General features: G+C 36.9%; 1 protein-coding gene across 1 annotated transcript in view; it reads left to right on the forward strand.

Moving 5' to 3' along the window:
- LOC139730611 (N-fatty-acyl-amino acid synthase/hydrolase PM20D1-like) overlaps window positions 1-25883 on the forward strand; it is a 61684-nt gene that overhangs the window by 13110 nt on the left and 22691 nt on the right. Inside the window, exons 4-9 of the mRNA XM_071641468.1 lie at window positions 7498-7584; window positions 7928-8061; window positions 9096-9218; window positions 11573-11648; window positions 14770-14831; window positions 20638-20719. Coding sequence (XP_071497569.1) covers window positions 7498-7584; window positions 7928-8061; window positions 9096-9218; window positions 11573-11648; window positions 14770-14831; window positions 20638-20719 — 564 coding nt within the window. The remainder of the gene's footprint in view (window positions 1-7497; window positions 7585-7927; window positions 8062-9095; window positions 9219-11572; window positions 11649-14769; window positions 14832-20637; window positions 20720-25883) is intronic.

A 25883-nucleotide genomic window follows, 5' to 3' on the forward strand; every position in this document is an offset into this window, starting at 1 on the left:
AATTTTTTTTTTTTTTTTTTTTTTTTTGTTTTGCACACTATCAATGGAAAATTGTGAGGGTACGACATGGTCAGCTCACTCATTTGCATATTCATATCCACTGTCCAAGAACTGTTTTGCAGAAATTAGCCAAACTTCAAAATGTCATAACTTCCTTATTTTTCATCCGATTTCAGTCAAATTTTTACCGTTGAACTTATATATGGATTGAACATGAGATATGGATAGAGCGTGCGCTGATGAGCTCACAAACTCTTTTGTTATGCACCATAAGGGTACCTGAATGAGATCTGCGAAAGTCAATTTCTAGTGAGCCCAGCCTTGATTGCCATGTACATTAATGTGTACATCTTTATATGAATTTTATAGCAAAACAAGTGCACTGCTACATTGAAAAAAAAAAGGTAAATTAGACAAAAATACATGCTGTTTTGAAACAAAAAGAACAGGTAAAGGAAACTCTATCTTGCGATCAAAGTCAATATGCTGGTATGCATAGAACAGATAATCATAAATTTAGGCTACAAATGCTGACATTCTTGTTGACATTTGGGATCATGGTATACCAGGTCAAACAACTAACTTTGAATAAAATTGTGCTAAAATATTGTGGATTGAGCTAACCTTCTAGGTTTTGGAGCATTTGAGTTGATATTTGGCACATGTGACCAATACAATTTTTAGATGTGCACATCTTCTATTAATGTTGAACAATGCATTGCCCTGGTAACAGCATTTTTGTGCATCTGTGTAGCTGGAAGTATTTGGCCTATGTTTTGGGGTTGTCCATCCATCTGTTTATCCATCTGTCCTTCTGTCCTTCACTTCATTCACCCTTCCCTCTGTCTGCCCATAATTGATTTTATGGACAGCATAACTTAAAAATCAGTATGGTTAAGCTTTAGTGTTACCGTACTGGCATACATATACTAAACTATGTATTTTAACATAGTGTTTGCTAAATTTCGGCAAATTGATCTCGCCACTGACATTTTGTGCATAAGTTGTTTAATGTCATGTGTCATGCTTGTGTTTTGTACTTGCATATCCCATTGTGGCGATTGAGTTAATATAGTAAAGAAAAGAAAAGGAAGCTAAACTTAACTATTAAAACCAAATCAGCTTGTCAAGAGAAAACTCAGAGACTTGGGATCCATCACATGGCTGCTGCAGCACACTGTAAATACACTTAGCAAAGAAAGAAAGTAAACACTTTTTCAAGTTTATATTTCTCATAGAATATTTATCTTAAAGTTAATGTATTATGTACCATATGAAAGGCTATCAACCTGGTAGGTCAATAAAAAGGTAAACTTTACGCATGAGTGAACACCTTCATTTTTCTTTTCAAAGGCACAAAAGTAAAAATTTGCAAAAAATTAGCAAGTTTTAATTCATGTGTGCTCTTCATAAGAGCTTTTCCATGTAACAATAAGGGAAAAGAGACAAATTTAAGACAATAAAAAACATGAATGAAGTTACATATATTATGTAAAGCTGTAAAAAAATGAGGAAAATGAAGAAGTCTTCTGCCAAATCCAGATTCAACAGAAATGAGAGAAGAAACAATGTAAACAAAAATGGTAGGAATTTGAATTGATTTCTCTTATCAAAAAATGTAAATAATATTTGACTCTTAAATTTGTCGCATGAATTCTCAAATTACTGAATTGATATAATGAAATAAAGATATTCTGTTTATTTAATCATCTTTGTGCCCTTACTTCCTATGTCATTTGACATTTGAGTTGACAGAAAATTCTTATTTTTCCCTTAAGTTTGAAAATTTGCTATTGTTTGAGGTAATAAAGACATAAAGAGATTGAAAACTTATTTTTGCTATTTCATTCATGTCTCTCATTGTGCTAAACTGGTCATTTGTTATCATTGCTATCTTAGAGGGCATTTCCAAATGAAAGATAACATCTCAATTACCTTTGTGCTTTGGAGGACAAAAACATATGTGTGCACCCATGTGTAAAGGTTCCTTTTATATTAACCCACTAGTTTGATAGCCAATTAGATTAGCTTTAATATGGTACTATATAATACATTAATTTTCATCAAAAAGTATTCGCTGGTCATTGGTTTCCTGCACTCACCATCCATTGGATTGATGCTATGCATGCACTTTCCTTTGTTATATCATATGCTAGTGATACGGAAGGCATATGCTCGTCATTGGTTTCACATAGGTCTTATTGTTGGCCAGTTTGCTGAAAACCAGGTCTTACCTGAGAATTCAAGCGTATCTGGATGTTGCCAAATTTGGCCCCCAAAATCGTGTATGCTAGGCATATACCAGGTACTAGCTATTGCACTATAATGTGTCACCTAAACCACTTGCCATCATCTGTTAAAAGGGCGTTCCAGACGATTTTCATAATATCACATCATGTAGTATATAAATCGACAGCTCCATGTATAAATTCGTGGAATTTATTGTTGTCCTTGAGCAGAGAAACCAATAAACTGAAAATCTTAAACAAATTACACAGAACAGTGTTGATGACATCAGAGCCTCACATATTTCAGAAATGTAGCAGTGTAATTCCATTACGATACTGCTTAACAAGTTCACCTGTGAAGAATCTATGCATGCCTTATTCTTTTGTTCTGCTTCTTTGAGCCCCAACTCATGCATTCTTATGGCGAGGCTGCCATGTCATCATCCTTGTTCATTGCAATTTGTTATAAATTTTGAAAACATTCTCATTCCTCATCCCTATCACTATAAATTCTGAAACTCCGTACTCAGTTTAACTAATTTATAGTTGTTCAAATGTAAAAGTTTGAAAATCATCCGGAGGTCTCTCCTTTTTCTTTAATAGACAATGATGTGATAGTATCTGACACATATTTTGGGTTAGATTTCACTTTTGCATTGAACTTTACTAGAATCTATTTGACTATTGAGAATAGGACATGCAGGGAAAAAAAATGTGCAAGGTATTGGTAATCTGCATTGGGGGAAAAAAGTTATAATTTTTTTTTGGGAAAAACCCACCTCTATGACACTATATACATGATGATAATGATAATAATAATAATGGTGATGATAATAATAATAATAATGATAATAATAACAATAATAATAATAATAAGAATGATAATGACAATGATGATGATTATGATAATAATGATAATAATAACAATAATAATAATAATAATAATAATAATAAAAAATTAATTAGCAATATGCATAATGCATTTTTGTGCGTGACGAAAGAGCCGAGCGTTTCAATATTCACGGTACCTGCGCTGGCCTCCTGCTTTCTCGATCTTCCATCTTTTAGCTTGCAGAGACACTGGGAGATACTAAAGATGATGGTGCAGCGAAATCTCTGACATCTTCCGGCGGACAGGCACGCACACACACAATGTACCTCGCAGAACTCTACACACTCTACACTGTGTGTATAGTTCTGTGATGTACCTTTGCCTCCGCCTGTTACGTGTACTGAATGTATTGACGATGGTTACACGAATCTGTGTGTGCGTGATGATATGGACTACAAGGGCATTTACGTACAGTTCACCATTATTGGCGTCCCCAAATGAAAACAACGAACGTTGTTATGTAATTGTATTTTGCACAACTGCAGAATACTATATGCAGCTCAGGTACGTCATTTAGTTTGCTCGCCGTTTGCTCTCAAGTCCGATGTCATTGTACGCAGACTGTTTAGGACGCGGCTAAATATATTTGCCGATCGTACCCTTCCATATCAGATTACACTCGCAGCTGTGTCCATTCGTTTACTGCAGAGCTGCTGTAATCATACATATTCATAAGATGAGCGGACGTAGAGGAAAACCTCGCTTTGCCGACCGCCTATTTTTAAAATTGCAAGTGGAAATAGAATGTGTGGTTCTATGGTCTATCAAACCAAGTTTTGGTGACAAAAAAAAAGAGGGAGCAAATGAAGACGAATGCAGTGATGTATATTCTTCTTTCTTCCATAACATGGGAAAAATATTAAAGAAAAAAAATATGAGGTCGTGAGACCCTACTCCCACGGGTGGCTATTAGACCTGATGACTATGATCTCCCCCTCCCCAAATAATAACAATAATAATAATAATAATAATAATAATAATAATAATGATAATGATAATAATAATATAATAGTAACTGTAATAGGAGCAATAATTGTAGGCCTAATATTGATTATGATAATGTACAGTCTGAAGCAGATGTAGTTCTATATGATATATCAAGCCAAGTTTTGCTGATTAAAAACAAAAAGGAGGGAGCAAAATTATGAAGACGAAAATATCTTATTTTTCTCTCATAACGTGGGGATAAGAAACATAAAAAAAAACACAAAACAAACCGAGGCCTTGAGACCAGCCGTGGATTCCCGCGGGTGCCCGCGTGGATGCAAGAGCAGGGGGTAATCAAAGTCATAGTGTTAATATCTTCCCGTTTCGACGGGAACAACCTGTGGGCAGAACTTTCGGGGAATCTCATTTGCGTTTTTGGTAATTTTTCCCTGAATGTTTTTGTTTTTTGCCCTGCGGAGGTGGAAATGTGTGTGTGCATGGGGGGGGGGGGGATGGGTGAGGGGCAACAAGACAACTGTTGGACTTCAACGGGTGCAAATAACCCCTCGAAACTCAAGTTCTATAATAAAAGCAAGTAGTGGCGGGAATGATCCCTACCAATGGACCGTATCGCCTAATAATAATAATAGTGATAATACAGGGTACTTATAATGTGCAAATTCCACATGACTAATGTGCTCAAGGCACTGTAGGAAAAGTGAATTATATAATACAAAGATCATGTCACACAATGTACATGAAAATGAATAAAACAATAATGATGCCCCCTCCCCCCCCCCCAAAAAAAAAAAAAAAAAGAAGAGAAGAATTACATAATGTACAATTCTGCCTTGAACTTTAAAGGAGTCAACATTTGAAGTGTAATGGATAGCTTGAGGCAACATAGGAGAAATATACTTATATGGGCTATACATGCTCATGCAATGTGCTTGTACCAGGCCCAAATTGATTCTGCCCGGCACCAGCATGTATCAGTACCCATTTGAAGGAAGCATCAGGCACCACCAGGTACCACCATGATATTCAGGAAGGGGATTATAATTCATTTTCATCTGCAGAAATGTGCCAACCAATGAAATTTCATAATATGAAATGATGTGTTCATTATTTTTCTGTTACTCAAGAATGGATACCATTAGGATAGTTTGTGTGACAGTTTTCTTCACAGTCTTATTTTCAGGTACAAATTGTAGGTACTCCCAAATTTACACTGGTGTGCATGTTATCACACTGGAGAACACAAATATTCAACTTGAGCACTGTTTCTTGATAAGATTTAAAACAGTGATATGGAGCACGTGCAACAGGAAGGTAGCATTTTATACATTCACTCACACAATACACTGACACAAGTGCACACATACAACAAATGTATTTCTAGCATCTACAATCCATATAAGTCCTCTTGACCTTTGATAGGCCCATATATATCAAACATGCTTGTGCATCTCACCATCTCATAGAATCTCAAAATGGTGCAGTCTTCTACTGTTTATTTGCTTCAAGCAAATTCATACCTGAACAAATCTGCGTGAACCCTAAAAGCTAAGAAAGACAAACTTAACTCTGTTTGTAGAGAGAGAATTCCCACAGTGTGCAAAATCTTAAAATGCAAATTTGTCCAGACACTCACGCATGCATTCTATATATCGCTATCTAAATTAGTAGGTATAAACTTGTCTGTATTGTGCAATATCAGGCCCACGTGAGGATTGTCAAAGATTGTTTGCTGGGGTTGACATCTCAGGAAATGTAATGACAACAAATAAATGTCAGTGTAGGTGTGCATTTTTCTCACTTTTCTTCATTGATTTCAATTGTCTCATGTTTATTCTCTTTATGTCATCAGGGATGCCAAGTTCAAAAAGATGTTATGAGTGAGATTTTCATGACTCGGCATCTCGGCATGCAAATGTGCGCGCGACCGAGGGTGTGGGAGGGGTTTTTTCCCCCTGTGGCCTCCCACGGTAGGGAGCTTTTTCAATTTTGAGCTCTTAATGGTCCGATCAGGTGCATACTTAAGTGACTATTTTTTACTTATTTTGAAAGACAAAAGGGAAATATACCTTCAATTGCAACTATCACTTAAATCTTTTGAGCTATGCTCATTATTATAGGCCCAAGTTGCAGACTTTGCCCGATGCGTGTGAAAAATGGGTGTCATACGTGAGATCGTGAGATGGCCCCTAAATGCTTGAGTCTCACGCAGAATGCGTGAGACTTGGTAGCTCTGTGTCATCTACCTGTCAGCTTGCAACAGCTTGCAAGATGAAGTGTTTGAGTATTGTTAGCATTATACCTTATAAAAACTTAATATGTATCCTAATATGTGCATTCTCAATGAGATATTTTCTTCCTTTTTTTTTTTGAAAAGGGAAAGCTGTCCTGAATCAAGGTACCTACATATAGCTACTTTTACCTATAGAGTAAAAGTCAATCTTAACTCTATTTGAATGGAAATATGTGACCCGCTACAACAAAAGGATCCTAAAGTCGCTGACGGGCGAGCCAAGCATGACCCAGAAAAATGCTGTTTTTCAGGCCTTTCCTTTGATCATTTAGCTTCGAAATTTCGGCAGATGATAGAAGATACATTAGACTACAAAATTATGTTAAAAACAGAAATTTGAACGTTTTGACAGATTTTGCTGATCTGACTTCAAACCCGATTTTCTCGGCTCACCCGTCAGCAACTTTAGGATCCTTTTGTTGTAGCGGGTCACATATGTCCTGTCAAGAAAAAATTGCAAGACCATCTTGTCATGTGTACATAGACATAGTATTGAGGATATGGTTACTGAAAAAAAAAAAAACAGAGCTGTGGAAATTTGTTATGATTCATATATAAAGCAATTTCAGTGTACTGTTAAATCTATTATTTTCACGAGGGTTTAATTTTCTTGAATTTTGCAAATCACTGTTAGGCCAACAATTTAACAACACATTAAATTATGAATGGAGAGGCATCAGTGCAATTATGATAGCCTCAGTTAGAAAATCATGAAAACAATACCTCGCAAAAATGTCGATGACCTCATTCATGAAAATATCTGTATGTGAAAATAACATCTTTTACAGTAATATGTAAGCAATCCCATAGTTACATGATAAACACGATGGTGACTTCTTTAATATACCTGTAGGAGGCTAGATGAACATCTTTCTGACATTCAAATGACCCAGACTACTTATATCCAAGTGTGCTTCAATATGTACTGATCTAGCTTACAGGTTGCAATTGTGTGTGTGTGAGTGTGTGGGTGTGTTTTCCCAACAAAGAACACATTGTGTGGTATAAAGTCTCTCATATTTTATTTGCTTTAAAGAGTATAACATAGCAAGAATGCATGCAATTCATTGTTTACACAGACATGTATTTGACATTATGGACCTACACTGTAATTCTATTATTTGTTCCTCCATCTACAGGGTATTATGGAAAGTCTAGAATTTCGTCTCCAGCACAAGCAAGCACTCAAACGATCACTCTACATAGCATTTGGACATGATGAAGAGGTATTAATAATTGAACATGACATATTTCTTGTAAATTATGCAAAAGGACACTAAATATTCTTTAATCCCAACAATTAGCAAAACTTGTAAATGTATTATGTATGTGACAATTTGCCAGCAGTACCGGTCTCCAGTCATGTAGTGCTAGTGAAAGTTGTAATCTTATTAGACATTTGCTTACTTAACTCCTCCATATGCCTTGGTCCTCTTCTCATTTCTTTCCTTAGAAAGCTCCAAACTTTCTAATTCACAGGAATAGATCATGATAGTACTGCTCTTTCTGCCAAACAGCAATAGTTACATTTTTCATCAATATTTGTTCCATGTCTGTGTTGTTTCACAGGGATACGGTAACAATGGTGCAGCAGTTATAGCTCAGAAGCTTGAGGAAAGACACATGAAGTTTGACTTTATTCTGGATGAGGGCACTATTGTGGCACACAATGTTTTCAAAGGTCTAAATACACCAGTGGGATTGTAAGTAGATGTGGCATTGTTCATTTTTATAAGAAAATAAACTGACCAGACAGACATTCTTTGAAATGCTTCAAATCCAAAATTTAGAATTGTATTTCTACATTATCTTGAAGAAGCGATGCTACATAAAGGGGAATTTCCCCTTTTTAGTATGCATTGTACTTGATAAGATATGGGTAAGAATGATAAAAGCAACAGATCAAGCACAGTTTGCTGTGCTGTGCCAGCTAGCATATGACCTATGCAGTGCATAGCACTATTGTTCACCTGTTCTATACTGAATTCTGAAATTCCCATAGACTTAGTACGCAGGCCAACAGGTTCCCGTATGGAACTGGTTAAATGACCTTTATTGGCCAAGTACAGTGCATTGCATATTTTATCTATTCATTTTCTGTCTCTACTCTTTTTTTTTTCTTTTTGGAAAGAATTCTTGGTTTACCCATGATAAAGACAGTTTGTTCTTTTCCTTCTGTGACACGAATGAAACAATTGCTTTTTGCAAGTTGTTTTGAAAGTTGAAGTTCATAGCATTAAAAAAGAAATAGACATAAGATCTTGGGGAAAAATGGGGAGCATTTCCTGAAATATGACCATTTGCAATACTGATGTGTGTAACTGTAAAAATTGATGAATCATATCATAATCATCAATCATATCACTAAAGATTGCAAAAAGGGGCATATTGGCTGAACTTACACAGCCTAATATACACTGTATGTCGGCCAAAATGTTATTCATATGTATCTACCAAGGTGCCTTCTTAACATCATGCTGAAGCTTTTATGTACAACAGTACAACTATAGTTTAATCAGAGTAAAACATAAGAATACTTTCTAGGTAATATTGCAGAACTTTAAAAACTTAATTTCAGCTATACACACATAAATTTACATATTTGCTGTAAACATCTCATCTTAGCATCATTGTAGACATAGCTTGTGTGTATATTTTGTTTATATTGAGCATATGACGTGTGCACAAATGAGCATATTTCTTTTCAGATGTACATGTATACAACTTCACTTTTCAGGATCAGCGTGGTGGAGAAGGGCATAGTGACCCTGAACCTGAGTGTGGATGCTGTGCCCACTGGTCATTCTTCCATGCCAACACCAGAGAGTAATATTGGTATTTTAGCCAAAGCTCTTGACAGGTAGCTGCCTTTACAAATTGTATACTGGTAATGGTTTTATACACCATATTTCAAGGTGTTTTTATTTTCAGTACTAACATGAGTTCTCTCTTATTTGCAAAGTAAAGAACTTGTGAAATATTGCTGTGTGGAACAAATATGTATGCCAGAGCAATGTGCAATGCCAGAGGGGGAGAGGGAGACAGCCAAAGGCCCAAATTAAGGACTCTTACAAATCTTCTTTTCTCAAATCATAAGTGATAAGCTAAAGTAGTGGTTCTATGTGTAATTTGAATTTGTGATGGTTAATTCTATTTTTAGCTCACATGAGCCAAAGGCTCAAGTGAGCTATTGCGATCACTCTTCATCCGGCGTCCGGCATATATGCGTCGTGCATAAACTTTTTCAGTTTTCATCGTCTTCTTGGGAACCCCATGACCGATTTTCACCAAGATTGGCAAGTAGAATCCCTAGGGGAATAGGATCTCAATTTGTTCAAATGGGCACCATGCCCCACCTGGGGGGGGGGGGGGGGGGGGGGGGGGGCAGAGGGGCCCAAACCCCCCAAAATTAAGGAATCTTACAAAATCTTCTTCTCTAGAACCAGATGTAATAGAGCTAAGTTAATACTATGAGTTGGTACATTGATGACTGTAGTTTCGAGTTTGTTCATGGCAGAATCAGTGGTGCCCCCCTTGGGACCCAGGGGAAGGGGGTGGGGAGGGGTCCTAATGGGGCCCAAATTGTACATTTTTATCTTTTTCTTAAAAATGCCGTCTCACCAAACTTGGCAGGTAGCATCCCTAAGGGGGATAAGATCTCATTCCCATCATATGGGCACCATGCCCGACCTGGGGGCCCCAGAGGGCTTAAATTGCGGCATAAATTGTAAATGTTCATTTCTTTCTTGAAAACCCCATGATGAATTTTAACCAAACTTGGCAGGTAGCATCCCTAGGGGGATAGAATCTCAATTCCATCAAATGGGCACCATGCCCCACCTGGGGGCCTCCAGGGGGGCCCAACCCACCCCCATAAGGAATCTTTAAAGATTTTCTCTAGATCAAGAAGTGATTGAGGTAAGTTAATACAATGAGTCAGTATTGTTGTTTCATGTTTGTTCATGGCAGAATCAGGGTTGCCTCCCCCCCCCCCCATGGGATCCAAGGGAATGGGGTGGAATGGGTCCAAATATTGATGTAATTTGTTCATGTTCATAATCATTGAAAACCCTCGATTAATATTCACCAAACTTGACTTGGGGAGGGGTGTGGGGGGGGAGCGATCAAAAGAATCAAAAGTGATAGGGCTTTAAGTCTTTTTTTTTCTTTTTTTTTGCATAGTCCAACATTCTATAAAGTACAGTGTACCTTGCAAGTATGAGTTGCAGTGTGATGGAATATGCAAATGGACACCATGCCCCCATCTCTCAAAGCTACCCCACCACAAGTCTCCAATGTTCTCAGGTAAGAGCCTGCCAGAATGCATGGAAGGTGAACTTGCGATACTCAGGTGAGCGCAGAGACCCCTGGGTCTCTTTTTTTTTTTTTTTTTTTTTTTTTCGGTGGCAGATCGGGGGATGAGGGGGGGGGGGGGTGGGAGGAGACCAACTTGAGGCAAATCTTCACATTTTTATCTTCTTGAAAATGCATGGTCAAATTTTTACCAGTGTGATGGAATATGTATTTGGAAACCATGCCTCCATGGAAGTCCTCAAAGCTGTGTCCCCCGCCCCCAATATTAGTACTCTGCTAGAATGCGTGTTTGGAAGGTGAACTTGAGATATACTCTTGTGATGACCCTTGAAATAGCAAGCAAACTGCATCCATGTCTCTCATGATCATAAGTTGATGCTCTTTTTTATGTTACTCCATAAACCAAGTGTTTACCCACATGATGCAGAGTCAAGTAAAATATATGTAGTGTTATTCTGCTTTGATCCTGAATTAGGATCATATAGTAATCAACATCAAGTGATAAGTGTTCACTCTAGAACCTCTGATGTTCATAAAGAGCTTTATGAACTGCAACTGCAATTGATTCTGTAAGCTTCTTTCAACAAAGTACCACCCAGTTGATAATCCAGGGATCTAGAGGTTCCAAATCAGCAAACATAATATCCTGCAAGTGAAAGGAAGTTGAATATTCGATATACAAATTAAGATTTGTAGGTGTGCAGTGGCATCTTTGTTGCCTAAATCAGGTGGTTAGATATAGGTTAAAATGCTTTTTTTTTCTTTGATATGGCCCATAGTACAGTGTAATTCCTTTGCTATATAAAATGTTAACCCTATAGGATAAAAGGGAATCCATTTCATTAAAATAATCATGATGAAAGATTAGCAGACTGTTTCTGCCGTATTATGATCTAACAGGATTGAAACGCAGAGGCAGCCCATCATGTTTGGATATGGGCCAGAGAGAGAACAATTTGAATATCTGGCAGATGAAGTAAGTTGCAGTTTATCCCTGTAAATGATAGTGAAAATGAGGTTTATGAGATTATTTGATGATGATGATAGTAATGGGAATGATAGTGATAGAAATAATGATAAATTTGATAATGAGCATTTTTAAAGCACTACATTATCTACTGTATACGCCGTATGTTTAGGAAGTCTGATTTTTTGCGAATCTTGACTTCCTGACAATTTCGTGAGTGGTTGAATATGTGATTGTGGAATACGCTAATGAATGGAGAAATGTAAGCTTGCACATCATATTCATGTAGGAATCGGAGTAAATATTTTTGCCCGTCGTTGAATTCGGGAATAGCCTCTGACTAGCAAAATTTATGAAGTTAAAAATCTCACAAAATATATGGCGTATACAGTACCCGTACTCCATGCTAAGATAGTTGCACACTGTAGTGTGTACCCCAATTATGAATTCATGGAAAAAAAAAAGAATGGAGATCAAGTTAGAGGTCAAAATACGGAAATGCGATACTTAATTATATGCTTCTTTGAACCAATGCAATTAGATAAAATTGTGTTTCTGAAGAATCTATCATGGTCCCTTTTTTTCTGAATGAACCACAAATATATCCAGTGTATATATATATATATATATATATATATGTATACACTGGATATATTTGTGGTTCATATATATATATATATATAGACAGTCAACCTCGCGTAAGTCGACATAATCGGGACTGAGCAAAACACGTCGACTTACGCGAATGTCGACTTACGCGTAAGTCGACATTTTGTCGACTTATAAATGAAAAGTAATTTCCCCTGTACGGAGTAAGATTTGGATCACGATGCGGATCGCTACCCAAATCTCCTTTTGCTGTCAAAACAAGCCTACTGACATCAGCAACAATTTTGTTTTAGTTCATGCATAAATCTCACGCGGGTTAGTAAGGACAACGCACAATTCCCAAATCTCTAGGGAGATTTTGAGAGAGTGGGATCAGAAACCTAGGCCCGTTTCTAGACACTTTTTGTTTTAAACTTGATTTGAAATATCAAACGTAAATTCCCCAAAATTGCATTAAACTTTGCGATTTAAATTCCAGTGCGTTGTTGCAAAAATATGTGTGTGATTTCGCATGATTCCGTCGAGAGAATTTGTCAGTGCCGACTGAGTTGAAATATGCATGATTTTCCTTCCCTAAGTCGCCATATTTGTTCTGCTTAAATTTGTATTGCTATACTCTGAAAAGAAATTGTTCTCGTGCTCCGATTCGCAACATTACCGCTCTGTACGGCGCGGGCCCGTCTGAAATAAAGGAAGAAGAAAAGTTTGTTCATCCGAAAACGACATCTTTCGGACTACTGTAACCATCGTAAAAACAAACATCTTTCCATTGTCGAACTAATTTAACTTTAGACTGAGATTTAAACCTTCGGCATAGCTAAATTTGACAATAATTCGTTGTCATTTTTTCATTGACATTCCGTGAAGAAGCATGCGTTTCGGTAGTTTGAAACCTGTAAATGTTGCGATGTCTTTCCCCTGCAAGTGCAGACTAAGTTCGGTCACGGCGAAAGTTCCGTTACGAAATAAACAATAATACAAGCCTTTTCAACAATAACGCACTTTCGTAAATTCTTATGCGTTAAACGCAGTTTCTACTTTCGTACAAAAACCGCAAGGCTTTTCTGCAACTCTCTTACGTTTAAATACAGCGTTGCTTGTGGTTTGACGGACTTGCATTTGGTTTTTAGAGTTGCATTTAAACGCAGTTGAGTTTCAGGTTCGTACAATCATTTTCTAGTTTCATATGATTATCAAACGCAAGTCTTTTCAGCAACGCACTTGTGTTTAAATGCAATAGTTGCGTGTGATTTTATACACCTGCATTTGATTTTTTTGAGTTGCATTATTAGTTGCATTGTAATAAATTTTCTAGAAAGGGCCCAGGTTTTCATACCGCTTGAGAACTAATTAACGTTGGAATATTCGGATTTACAAAAACGCCTATTTCATGTTCGGATAATGAATACCTACTGGGACATAAGTGTACAAAATTTGTGCGTTTTGAGAAAAACGAGAGGGAGAAAAGGGGTAAAGTGAACTGTCTTGGGTACTACATGTAATACTCCAGTGTAAATGAGTGTATGCCCTTTCTATGTTCTGGCATACAAGACAATGGATGCATGGCGCGAACGCTACCACGCCGTACACTAGCAAATTACCAAGTAGAAATGCAGTGAATCGGAGTGGGAAAACGATTCTTTTTCAGAGAATGGCGACAAGATTTTGAGCAAAAAATTACGTCGACTACGCGAGTTGTCGACTTATAAATGTCGACTAAGACGAGGATATTTTCAAGGAATAACAAGGGCAAAAATCGGGACTTTTTTATTGTGTCGACTTAAGCAAGTTGTCGACTTATGCGATGTCAACTTAGGCGAGGTCTACTGTATTTATATATATATATATATATATATCTTTATTTGATAATGCAGCTCATTATTGGGCCTATCAATAGAGAAAACTAGCCTAATATGAAGACTTTTATCTTACTGTAATTATCTTAACATCTTATGTTGTATGCCAGTAAACAAGCATGTTCCCACGCACACATACATAATGTACTAAATGTTGTCTGAGGAGAAATTACATCACTGTACATGTTAAGCATATGATGATGAGGATTGTTTACATGCTTTGTGATACCAAGGGTGAAAATAAGATTCTGGATATATCTTTTGTACTTTGTTCTGACCAAATGAACTCATAATATTAGTACTAAGGTATGTATTGACAGTCTGTGATGTAAAAATGCAATAGTCATGACTTTCAGTTTTCTATTAAAACCAAAAACAAATGAAAAAGGTTTAACCAACTGCATGACAATTTCTAAATCTATAGAAGGTTCAGATAATTTAGAACAGCTTTTCTTATAGTGTGATTTATTACAATTTGAGAGTTTGGAAACACATGACATTATTAGCAAGTTTCCTTGTCGAAAGCATTTTTTGAATCAAAGTCTGTATATTAAATCAGTTTATGGTGAGTGTCTGAATCAAATAGGGTTTCATTTAGAAAAGACTATTTAGATTTTAGGTTTGTAATAAGCTCTATATCCATGCATTTGTTTCTGTGTATCCAGGTTCAGTTTCCTCTGCGTGTAATAGTCACCAACCTTTGGTTCTTCAGACCCTTGTTGGGTTGGTATGTATACTGTCTGTTACACTTCACAGCTCACTGTTACACTTCACAGCTCACATGACTTTAGCATATGAATCGGCAGACAACTCAGTTTGTTTATGTGTTGAGGCAGTGCATGGCAATCTGAAGATCACTCTGTTTCATTGAAGTCTGTGAAGCTGAACTTCTTCAGAAGAACTTGTTCAGCAGAACACAGATATGCTCGCGTATGAGTAGTACCTATCACAAGGCTCGACATCAAATTTTTCTTTTAATGGCGCTGCTAATGTTGAACCCTGCCTATTAATAGTGTCAGACATGTCTTTGATCGAAACCTTGCATGAAGAACAGCAGTAAAAGAGTTGCTCGATAAGATATTTTATGTATGTAAGTTTAGGTTAACTTTCAAGAGATGAGATTATCAGTTTTAAAAGTGAATCGCATCAAATTTATTTTCCCCTTCCACGATAAAAGAGGTAACATGTACAATATACATGATATACAACATTTACATACAAATGAAGATACAAATTACATGAATGATTGAAAAAAAAAGTTAACAATAAGAATGGAAAATGGATGGATCTTCAGATAGTAATAATATATCTTATAACTTGAAGATCCAATGACAATCATAAAGTATAGGTTTTAAAAGAGCACGACAAACAAAGACATGCACATCAAAGACCACAGAGACATTTACATTACACACACACAATAAATCAGCCTAATTTTGAAAACTGTATCAGACATAAACTTTTTACTTTTAACAGCACTGCATTCCTAATATTCTTGGGTGATATATTCCATAATTCAGGTGCTCTGCTTATGATATTAGGATTTGTAAAGGAAGATCTTCTCTATTGCACACGCAAATCATTTGCACATCTTGTATTTTAATTATGAACTGACTTACTTTGCACAAACAAATTATCAAGTAATTCTGGTAACATATTAGTATATGCAAATACATGAAACAGATCACTTGATAATCATAAAGGAAAGATACTGGCAATACTGTGGACTCCTGTTATAACGAAGTCTTTGGGACCGGCAGTTTTCTTTGGTAGTATCGAAATTTCGTTATAAACGAACAAGTAAACAATAAAAATACATAGAGTGGATAAAGTTGCGGCCTGAAATTTTCCTTCGTTGTAATCGCAATTTCGTTGTAACCGTGTTCCTTTTAAAGGGAGTGCACTGTACATGTACTGCTCTTTTCTGTAATAGAAAAATATGATGCAATAAATACACATATTTACTACAAGCACCCCAAACAATAATATTATATAACAAATAAGGAAGAATTAGTGAATTGTTTATGGTTAAAAGAATACATGTCGGCAAACACAAGTTTGATTTACTCATAACTGCGATGATCTTTAACAGTATTTCACTCACAATGAGACTTCCATTTCATATGACAGTCGATAAATTATAAATAACTCATAAGAAAATAAAACATGCATGAAGCAGGATCACTTTGAATGAAAAAAAAGCTTTGAAGTTTAAGGTCTGTGTTGAGGCACACTAACTAGCTCTTTATTGTACACACTCAGACAACGAAAAAAAAATGTAAACTTATACGGCCAAGTAGAAAAAAGAAAGTAGTTTCTTGTCCTCGCTTACATCCGATATTGGTGCCCCATCAATTTTTGTACTATTTACTGTTTTTCAAAATGCCGATGAAAATATAGAAAATTTGGGTTTCCATTTTGCATCTTTTTGAGTTGCCACATCAGCTTTTTGATACTTACTACGTATAGGTGGCTTAAAAACATCTGAAATTCATGATGCAATGCATGCATTTCATTAGAATCTCTGATAATGGGTATTCACTGTCGTACTGCTAGCCAAGAATCCTACAAACCACCGCAGCCACTATGTGCTACTATGGGCTTGGACGGTGCAGTGTTAAGAACATCAGCTGGAATGAACGTCGTGAATGGACAAGTCTCAGCACAAACTTGCACTCATGAGTGTTTGTATCATGAGCCTGGTTTGGTTTCAAGCCTTGCACACTGCTATTGAACTAGGATGCCAGTGCAATTTCTTACCACAAACGTGTAGAAACTCACCCTAAATATTTCACAGCCTAAATACACTTGCATTTGAGTCTTTACGGTATCATACCCCGAGTACGATCATACCCCGAGTACGATCATACCCCGAGTACGGTATCATACCCCGAGTTGCAGCATTGTGAAGCGCTATCTCGTATTCTGAAGACATACAGTTAATACATACTGTTATCGTGGTGGCCAAATATTAAGCAATGGCAATCGTGATCCCAATGCCAATTCATCCCTGTTATGATCAGTGTGTCTGTCATAATCACAATGGTAATCACACAGTGATGATGATGATATTAATGGTAATGATAATAATGATGATGATGATGATATAAATTATTGTTATTATTATTATTATTATTATTATTATTATTATTATCATTATATATATATAATAATAGATTGAATTATTTCTTTATTCGAGACAATGTTTAACATACATAACCAGGTCAATTATCCATTTAGATAATTGCAGGTATACATCAAAACTTGGAAACACAATTTTAAGAACATACTATACTACAGGTAACATCTGTGAAATTAATATGCCGATATCAACAATAATATGTAACGCTAGCAATCATTAAAACAGTTTTATCAAGTTTATAAACCCCCAAAATATATTGATACAAACATGCAAACTTTAGAATATTTCCAGGGAGATTAAATATTATGGATCTCCATGTGAGGTTTTCTTCGTCAAGCAGTAATAACTCTGAAGATTTTCCTTGGCAAAGGAATGGCTCTATCTTTTCCTTCCAACATTTTGCAACATCATCTTCTAATATTTTATGTATTGTCTTCCTCACTGTAATAATAATAATATTAGTAATAATAATAATGATAGTAATAATAATGATAATAATAATGATAATAATAATAACAATAAGAATAATAATGTTACTTTTGAATATTTTTTTTTCAAAGATTTTATTATCACGTCAGACAGTGATTCAGAAAGAGGTCATAATCGATAAGTTTGTCCTTAAATTACAGGATTCATTTGATGTATTAACATTTATTTACTGTGTTTGAATTCAGTAAAACAAGCAAATTTCTTGCATATAACACTGAAAATTACTTTCACCCATTTTTGGGTAACTCAGATCAGTACCATCCCCCCCCCCCCCAAAAAAAAAAAATGATATATGCACATACACACTCACACACACCGTATGTGTGAATAAATATATATATACACACACCAAATACAGCATCATATGTTACATACACTAGTGATGATATGCCATATGTATGATACTGAAATACACCAGTCTTCTCAGACTAAATTTTCCTACAATTCAATATACAAAGTCAATGTCAAAAGAAAGTGGGGGGTTCTGATGATGTTTTGCTTTTTTTTTTCTGTAATCAGACATTGCAATTTGTGTTTGCCACCTCTAAACCCCAAATAGGATTGCAAATAAGTCTGCAGGGAATGTATATGCACTGCAGATTTGGGATATGCAGCATTGTTATCTCTCTGGTGCTTTGTCCCCTGGAGAGAACAAGGGTGTGATCACATATGAACTCAGTCAGATTAATTGGATTTTGTGCCTCCTTTGCAGTGAGTTGCACTTGGACTAAAAAGGAATGGACAAAAGATGAAACTAGAGAAGCACTCTGAGAGTGAGAGTGCAGACCTCTGCCAGCGGCAGCTCATTTCCACCACTGATCTTCTTCCATAGAGATCAGTGATTTCCATCCATCCATATGCGTGCTGAAAGTCACCCGATTTCCCAAATAGAAGCCTTCTGTTACATCATCAACTTCCAGAGCACACACTTTCGTGCACATATGAAAACCTCAAAAATGTGCAGCTATCTGCTTGAACTCCCAAGTTTTTTTACCCTACCTGCCAAATATCAAAAATCCATCATAGATCCACAAAAATTGCCGATCACTACCAAAATTCATCTGTTACTGTAAAACATGATATATTCGCGGCATGAAATTTTCGCAAATTGGAGCTGACAGCCTTTTTTTTGGCATGAAATTTTTGCGAAGTGCCACTGGCGTTCAATGCATATAGTGTAAACAAGAACTTTCGCAAATCTTGGCGCTCGCGAAATTCACGAAATTAAAGTGCACGCAAAAATTCCTCGTTTTACAGTACTTTCGTCATTCTCAACCTTTCCTGTAATTCTAAATAATCCAAATCCGTTACAACTTTTTGAGTTATTTTGCATGTGGACATACAAACAAGCAAACGAACATACAAATGCCGAAGAAAACATAACCTCCTCCCTTCGCGGGGGTAATAATATGATGGGAAAGGAGTGCATGAGTGGTCAGTTTTGTTTTGGGTATAAGACAGAGGTCAGAAGTATGCGTTTTGGTAGTGGTATGCGGGAACATATACGTATTGCAGATGAAAAATTGATGGCATAAGAAATGGGACACATGTGCCCCCTGCATTTCATAAGCTTTTTATACCTTCTTGGTTGTGAGATTACTGTGCTGCTAAGGATAGCTGATGAAGGTATGTTGTAATTTTTAGCTATACATGTTTGTTTAGTTACTCCTATTTGTGATTTTTTTGTCCCCGCCAAACGAGTTCGAGCAGGGGACTATGAAACGGGCTCCGTACGTGTGTGTGTCTGTGTGTCCGTCCGTCTGTCCGTCTGTCTGTGTGTGCATCCGTGTGTGATCAAAATGTTCAATTTGCTACTTCTCTGTCATTTATGAGCCAATTTTGATTCTGTTTGCTTTATATGATAGCACTACATGGAAGCTTTGAAACTTCTACACAGAATTTCAGTTGTGACCTTTGACCTTGACCTTTGACCTATATTGTACATTTTGCTTCAAAATGCTACTCCTTCGCCATTTCTAACCCGATTTCGATTCCGTTTGCTTTATGTGATGGCACTAAGTGAGGGCTTCAAAACTTCTACACAGGATTTTGACCTTTGACTTCTTTGACCTTTGACCTTGATTTTTGACCTATATTGTACATTGGCTACAAAAATGCTACTCCTTCGCCATTTCTAACCCGATTTCGATTCCATTTGCTTAATGTGATGGCACTAGGTGAGGGCTTCAAAACTTCTACACAGGATTTTGACCTTTGACTTCTTTGACCTTTGACCTTGATTTTTTACTTATATTGTACATTTTGCTACAAAATGCTACTCCTTCGCCATTTCTAACCCGATTTCGATTCCGTTTGCTTTATGTGATGGCACTAGGTGAGGGCTTCAAAACTTCTACACAGAATTTTGACCTTTGACTTCTTTGACCTTTGACATTGATTTTTGTCCTGTACTGTACATTTTGCTACAAAATGCTACTCCTTCGCCATTTCTAACCCGATTTCGATTCCGTTTGCTTTATGTGATGGCACTAGGTGAGGGCTTCAAAACTTCTACACAGAATTTTGACCTTTGACTTCTTTGACCTTTGACCTTGATTTTTGACCTATATTGTACATTTTGCTACAAAATGCTACTCCTCCGCCATTTCTAACCCAATTTCACTTCCGTTTGCTTTATGTGATGGCACTAGGTGAGGGCTTCAAAACTTCTACACAGAATTTTGACCTTTGACTTCTTTGACCTTTGTTCTACTTTTCCTTGTTTTTTTTTTAGACATGCAGGAGCATAGGCCAATTGCTGCAAAAGACTTCAATGTAGCTTATGATATACATACATTGTACTGTGATTACAAGATATATTCGTAATGAAGAGAGAGCTATGTGTAGGAGCAAAACTCTGATGGTGATCAAGTAATACAAAATTGATAATTATATCTTGCAGGGTATTGACCAAACTGGGCCCCAGTACGAATGCCTTTGCAAGAACAACTACTGCTGTTACCATGATCAATGGTGGATTTAAGGTGAGTTTCTGTATTTTCCCTGAAAGTTGCTAGTAAGTGAACCTGATCAGTTTAAGCATGGATTAATGCTCTGTTATTTTTTCTTTTAACCAAGGTACTCATTTATATTTGTGAAAGAAAGCTTTTAACATTCATGTTCTACTCTTCATTTCTTTATTTCTAAATCACATCTATTGTGCTTGTTACCATCAAAAGATGAAAAGAAGCCCTAAATTGCTAATAGTGAGCCATAAATGAGATTCATTGCAACTAATGTGTGCACTGAAATAGACAGGCACACATGCACACCCCCCCCCCCCCCCCACACACACACACTCAAATAGAAAAAGTTCTTACAACATACCAATTGAATATGAAATTGTTGAATTACTGTCCATGCTTGGGAGCTAAAATGAATTATGTGTTTGTAGAAGTGATTTTTCAAGCCTGTAGATATTATTGGTATGTACTTGTAGCAAGACTGACAGAGATTTGTGTTGGACTTCAGTTGACTTCAGGTGACTGTGTAAGGGTAAGCAGTTGCAGAAGAGCGATGACAATCGGACATTGAATGGCAATGAGGGAAAGAATTCCAGATGTTTTGCTTTAAAGAAGGAGACATCCTGTAATTGCGTTTCATTATAAAGTGCTTAATTTGTATAGCATGGGAGTGAGAACCTTGACCTGAACAAGATGAGGTGGTGATATGGCTTCACCGTTCTCTCAGTGATGAACACACAATTCCTCATTACATGATGCAAACATTTGAATGCCAAATTTTACATGTGAAAACTCCATATACTGTAAAAGTTGATATTTTCATGTGAGTAATTTTTTGCACTTGGCCGGGTAAGATGAATTAATTTCATGTGTTTTTAATTCTGTGCGATCAGGACATCAATTATTGGAACATATGGCATGCAAAAAATATTTGTGTGCTACTTTCATGCTATCTTCAGGTTTGCGCAAAATGTGTCAAAATTTCAACACAGCAAAAATTTCTGCTTTTACAATGGATGAAATGGGTCAGTCTAATCAATCTGTAGTTTTTTATGTTTTTTCTGAAAGAGCAACTTTTTTGTGCATAATTCTAAAATTTGTGATCATTATGAATGGGAAATTGTCACCTCATGCTTTTTACAGTTTTCCTAGAACAGTTATAGAATAGTGTATAGTAAGTCTTAGAAGCCCCTTTACACACTCTTTGCTAGCCATGAAGGGAATATATTGCTGATAGAGTGCAAAATTTCAGCTGAATTCGATAGTCCTCACATTATGGTTGCTATATGGAGTTTTCCATCCTGCCTTTGTCCCATTCATTGCACATAGTACAACTTGGTGAGATTAAGCACGTGAATAGACCCTAAACTTCAAAACCTCTTTTCCAGTGAACACTTTTCCAGAGTGTGTACTTATGTCTTTCCATTGTTTAGATACATGTAGGTTAGAAGAGTCTTATTTGTATTGAGTTATACATCATATTGAAGCTAATGCTATGCTCCCACTTACCTGAGTTATAGACGTCCTGTGGTACTGTCCTGCGGACAGTGGCATATCTAGGGAAAACGGCGCCCGGGGCAAGCGCGAAAATTGCGCCCCTAATTTCTGAAAAATTGTTCCACCCCAATTCCATCTCGGTAGAGTCTTTAAAAAAGTCCACATGATATGTTTTTTCGAGCACTTAAAAGGAATCTTTTGAGCACAGGGTGATTTAAATATAATAAATTTTGATAAATTTTGGCGAGCGAGCCGAAAATTTTTGTATTTCAGCTTACAAAATATGGAATTCTTGTCATTTTGGTTATTAAATCTTACAGTTCTAATCAAGATATAGTGATGGCCTTATAGATAACAATTTATGCCAACAAACTGAGGACTTGAAAAAATACTCTTAATTAGAACGAGCAAGTGAGCCGAAATTTGTATATATCCGCGTCATCATTACGTTTTGTTCTTATCTTGTTTGATTTGGGTTTTTTTGCGCCCCCCTCCCCCGTACGTTCGAAACCGTTGGCGTCCTCTTTTGATCCATTCGGCGATCGCTTCAGAATGAAAGAAATCGCAGCCGCTGCTCTGTGTAACATTTTGCCTGCTAAATATAAAATGATATGTGTGAACACAATAGACATTGTCATTTTGTCTGTGTCATCATCACGTTTTGTTCTTATCTTCTTTTTCTTTTATATGAATTTTGGCGAGTGAGCCGAAAATTTTTGTATTTCAGTGTACAAAGTACAGAATTCTTGTCATTTTTTGGTTATTCAATCTTACTATTCTAATCAAGATATAGTGACGGCCTTATAGATAATGGTTTATACCAACAAACTGAGGACTTAAAAAATACTCTAGATTAGTACGCACCAGTGAGCCGAAATTTGTATATTTCCGCGTCATCACGTTTTGTTCTTAACTTTTTTTTGGATAAATTTTGGCGAGCGAGCACAGCGAGCGAGCCAAAAAATTCTGTATTTCACCTTACAAAACATGGAATTCTTGTCAATTCTTCAAATCAAGATATAGTGACGGCCCTATAGATAACGATTTATACCAACAAACTGGGGACTTGAAAAAATGAGTACGAGCGAGTGAGCCAAAATTTGTATATTTCTGCGTCATCATTACGTTTTGTTCTTTTCTTGTTTGATTTGGTTTTTTTGCCCCCCCCCGCTTCAGAACGAAAGAAATTGCACTCGCTGCTCTGTTTAACATTTTGCCTGCTAAATATAAAATGACATGTGTGAACACATTTTGTCCGTGTCATCATCACGTTTTGTTCTGATCTTCTTTTCTTGTATATAAATTTTGGCGAGCGCAGCGAGCGAGCCGAAAATTTTTGTATTTCAGCTTACAAAACATGGAATTCTTGTGCGAACATAATAAACATTGTCATTTTGTTAGGGTATTAAGTTGTAGAGAGTGATCGCAAGTTGGATATTACCACTAGGAATGATTTGTGAAGAATTGGTGTGAATCAGGACAACTCCCACTATTCATGGTGACAGCAGGGCATAACTTCCCTGCACTCATGTTTCCAATCTGGAGAGGTTCTAAAATTTTTAAACATGCTAAAAAATTTTTGCCTTTATGGAAACAACTCATCATAATTCGTAGTAAGCTCACACTACTCAAGTTAACCCGTTTCTTTCTGCAATTCTAAGAGTGTCTTAAATGCCCCCAAACGAGATTCTTTTTTGCCCGTCGACAGAGAACGGACAGGTTGGTAATCCACCTGAACGAAAAGCAGTCAAGCGGTACAAAATATCCCCTTTCCACGGTCAACTACATGTGCCATGGAAACAATGAAAATATCGATCTGGTGCATGGTATGAATAGAGCGTGTGCTGATGGGCTCACATACCCTTTTTGTTCTACACAAAAACCGGGCACTTGAATGGGATGACTGGGGTCAGCGAAACACAGATCTAATCGAGCTCAACTTCGATCGCTTGTGTACATGTTTCATACGAGTTTTTATAGCAAAGCAGGCGGAAAACTAAATCAGAAAAAACGGTGATAATGCTGTGATATACACATTTTTTCCAACAGAAAAGAGAAACATGTGGTGATAGAAAAAAAACTCTTATCTTTTATCAAACCCATCTTTCTGGGCATTACAACCCAAAGACACATGAATTTAGGCCACAATAGTAGGCACTCTTATCTTCATCTTGGGAACCTGGTATGCCAGGTTCCTGTATATCAGTTGCTCCCACGGGAACCTGGCATACCAGGTTCCCGTAAGGAACGGGTTAAACTCGCTTATACTTGCACTTCTGGAGTTAACTTGAGTACATTGCGAGTGTCAAAGAGTAGAGTGCAAGCTTTGCAAGTACAATGCAAGTTAAACAGACTCTGAAGTGTTTATGAGTTTTGTGGAAGCTTAGGAGTAGTATTTCATTTCATTTTTATTTTCAATTCAGTATAGTGAGTAAAAAGAAGTTTAGCACAAGCCTTCCTGAAAGAAAACAAGCTTGGTATACACAAGAGTGCTTGACAAGTGTAATTTTCAGCTAGACATCCAGTATTTTCATCACAAATTGTATTTTTCGGTCTAGTGTGGTACAGTATGCTATGTATGTATTTCAACCATGTAATACCAAATTTTAATGATACTGGAACCAATAAGTACTTTCAACCACTTATACAGAACTTCATAGATCAGTCATGTTAAGAATTTTTGTAAAGCAGCCAGGTGCATGTACAGTGGTTGTATTCACTTGTTCCCACTCCATTTCTCCCAACCCTGATAGACCCACTTCACAGACCATCTGACGTCATATACATGTGCATGTATATGCCTGTTTTTATATTGCTTAAGCGGGGTTCCCACTATCGTGCGATCCATTGCGAACGCCACGATTGGACATTCGTAACTGATCGTGGAAAATTTGTTGAACTCGTTTGAAATGTCACGTTTGGATACAAGGTTATGCGAGTCAATACGTGTTGGTACGCTTAGATGCGATATGGTCATCACGACTGGTCTATTTCAAGCGATACGATCTGTCACGATCTGGTCTGCCGTTCAATACTATCCGACAGGATTGTCCTGATTGAGTTCACGATTGGTACCGATCTAACATGACCATTACGATCAGGATCCCCGATCTGGTACGTGCAGCAATGTACTGGTACGTTCCAATACGAATACCGCGAACCAATACGGGCTGCTGAGATAAGATACGATATCTTTTACGATCGGGATCAGAAGCGACCCCCATTTAAGGCGCGATTGAACCCGAATGGGAATATTATAGTCCGGCTGACGATGGATTTCATTGTTTCCCTTAAATCATGCAGAGTGATTAGGCCTATTAATTTTATCCACAACAATTGATGATGGCAAGGCTTGACAGGTTGACGATGATGACAACGTAACCTTTGCAGTATTGCTAATGATGATTATGTTATCAGAGAGAAAGCAGCACCCAGGCCAGCCATAACCTCAGATATTCCCTCGTCTAATATTAAACGTAAAGAAATTAATAGATTATTAAATCGACATGCTCACCCTCCCCCCTCACAAAAAAGAATGAAATAACGAACCCAAATACATAAGATCAGATGATTACCCCTCTTCCCCAGAAAAAAAAACAAACCAGCAAGACAAAATGACCTTTCTCTCCAATACATGAAGAAAATAATTATATGATGAAATGGAAGCTAAGAAAGAGGATGGGATCAT

The sequence above is a fragment of the Diadema antillarum genome, unplaced genomic scaffold (genome assembly GCF_040938485.1).
Source record: "Diadema antillarum isolate AM-2024a unplaced genomic scaffold, OU_Dant_1.0 seq00000322_RagTag, whole genome shotgun sequence".
Classification (NCBI taxonomy): domain Eukaryota; kingdom Metazoa; phylum Echinodermata; class Echinoidea; order Diadematoida; family Diadematidae; genus Diadema; species Diadema antillarum.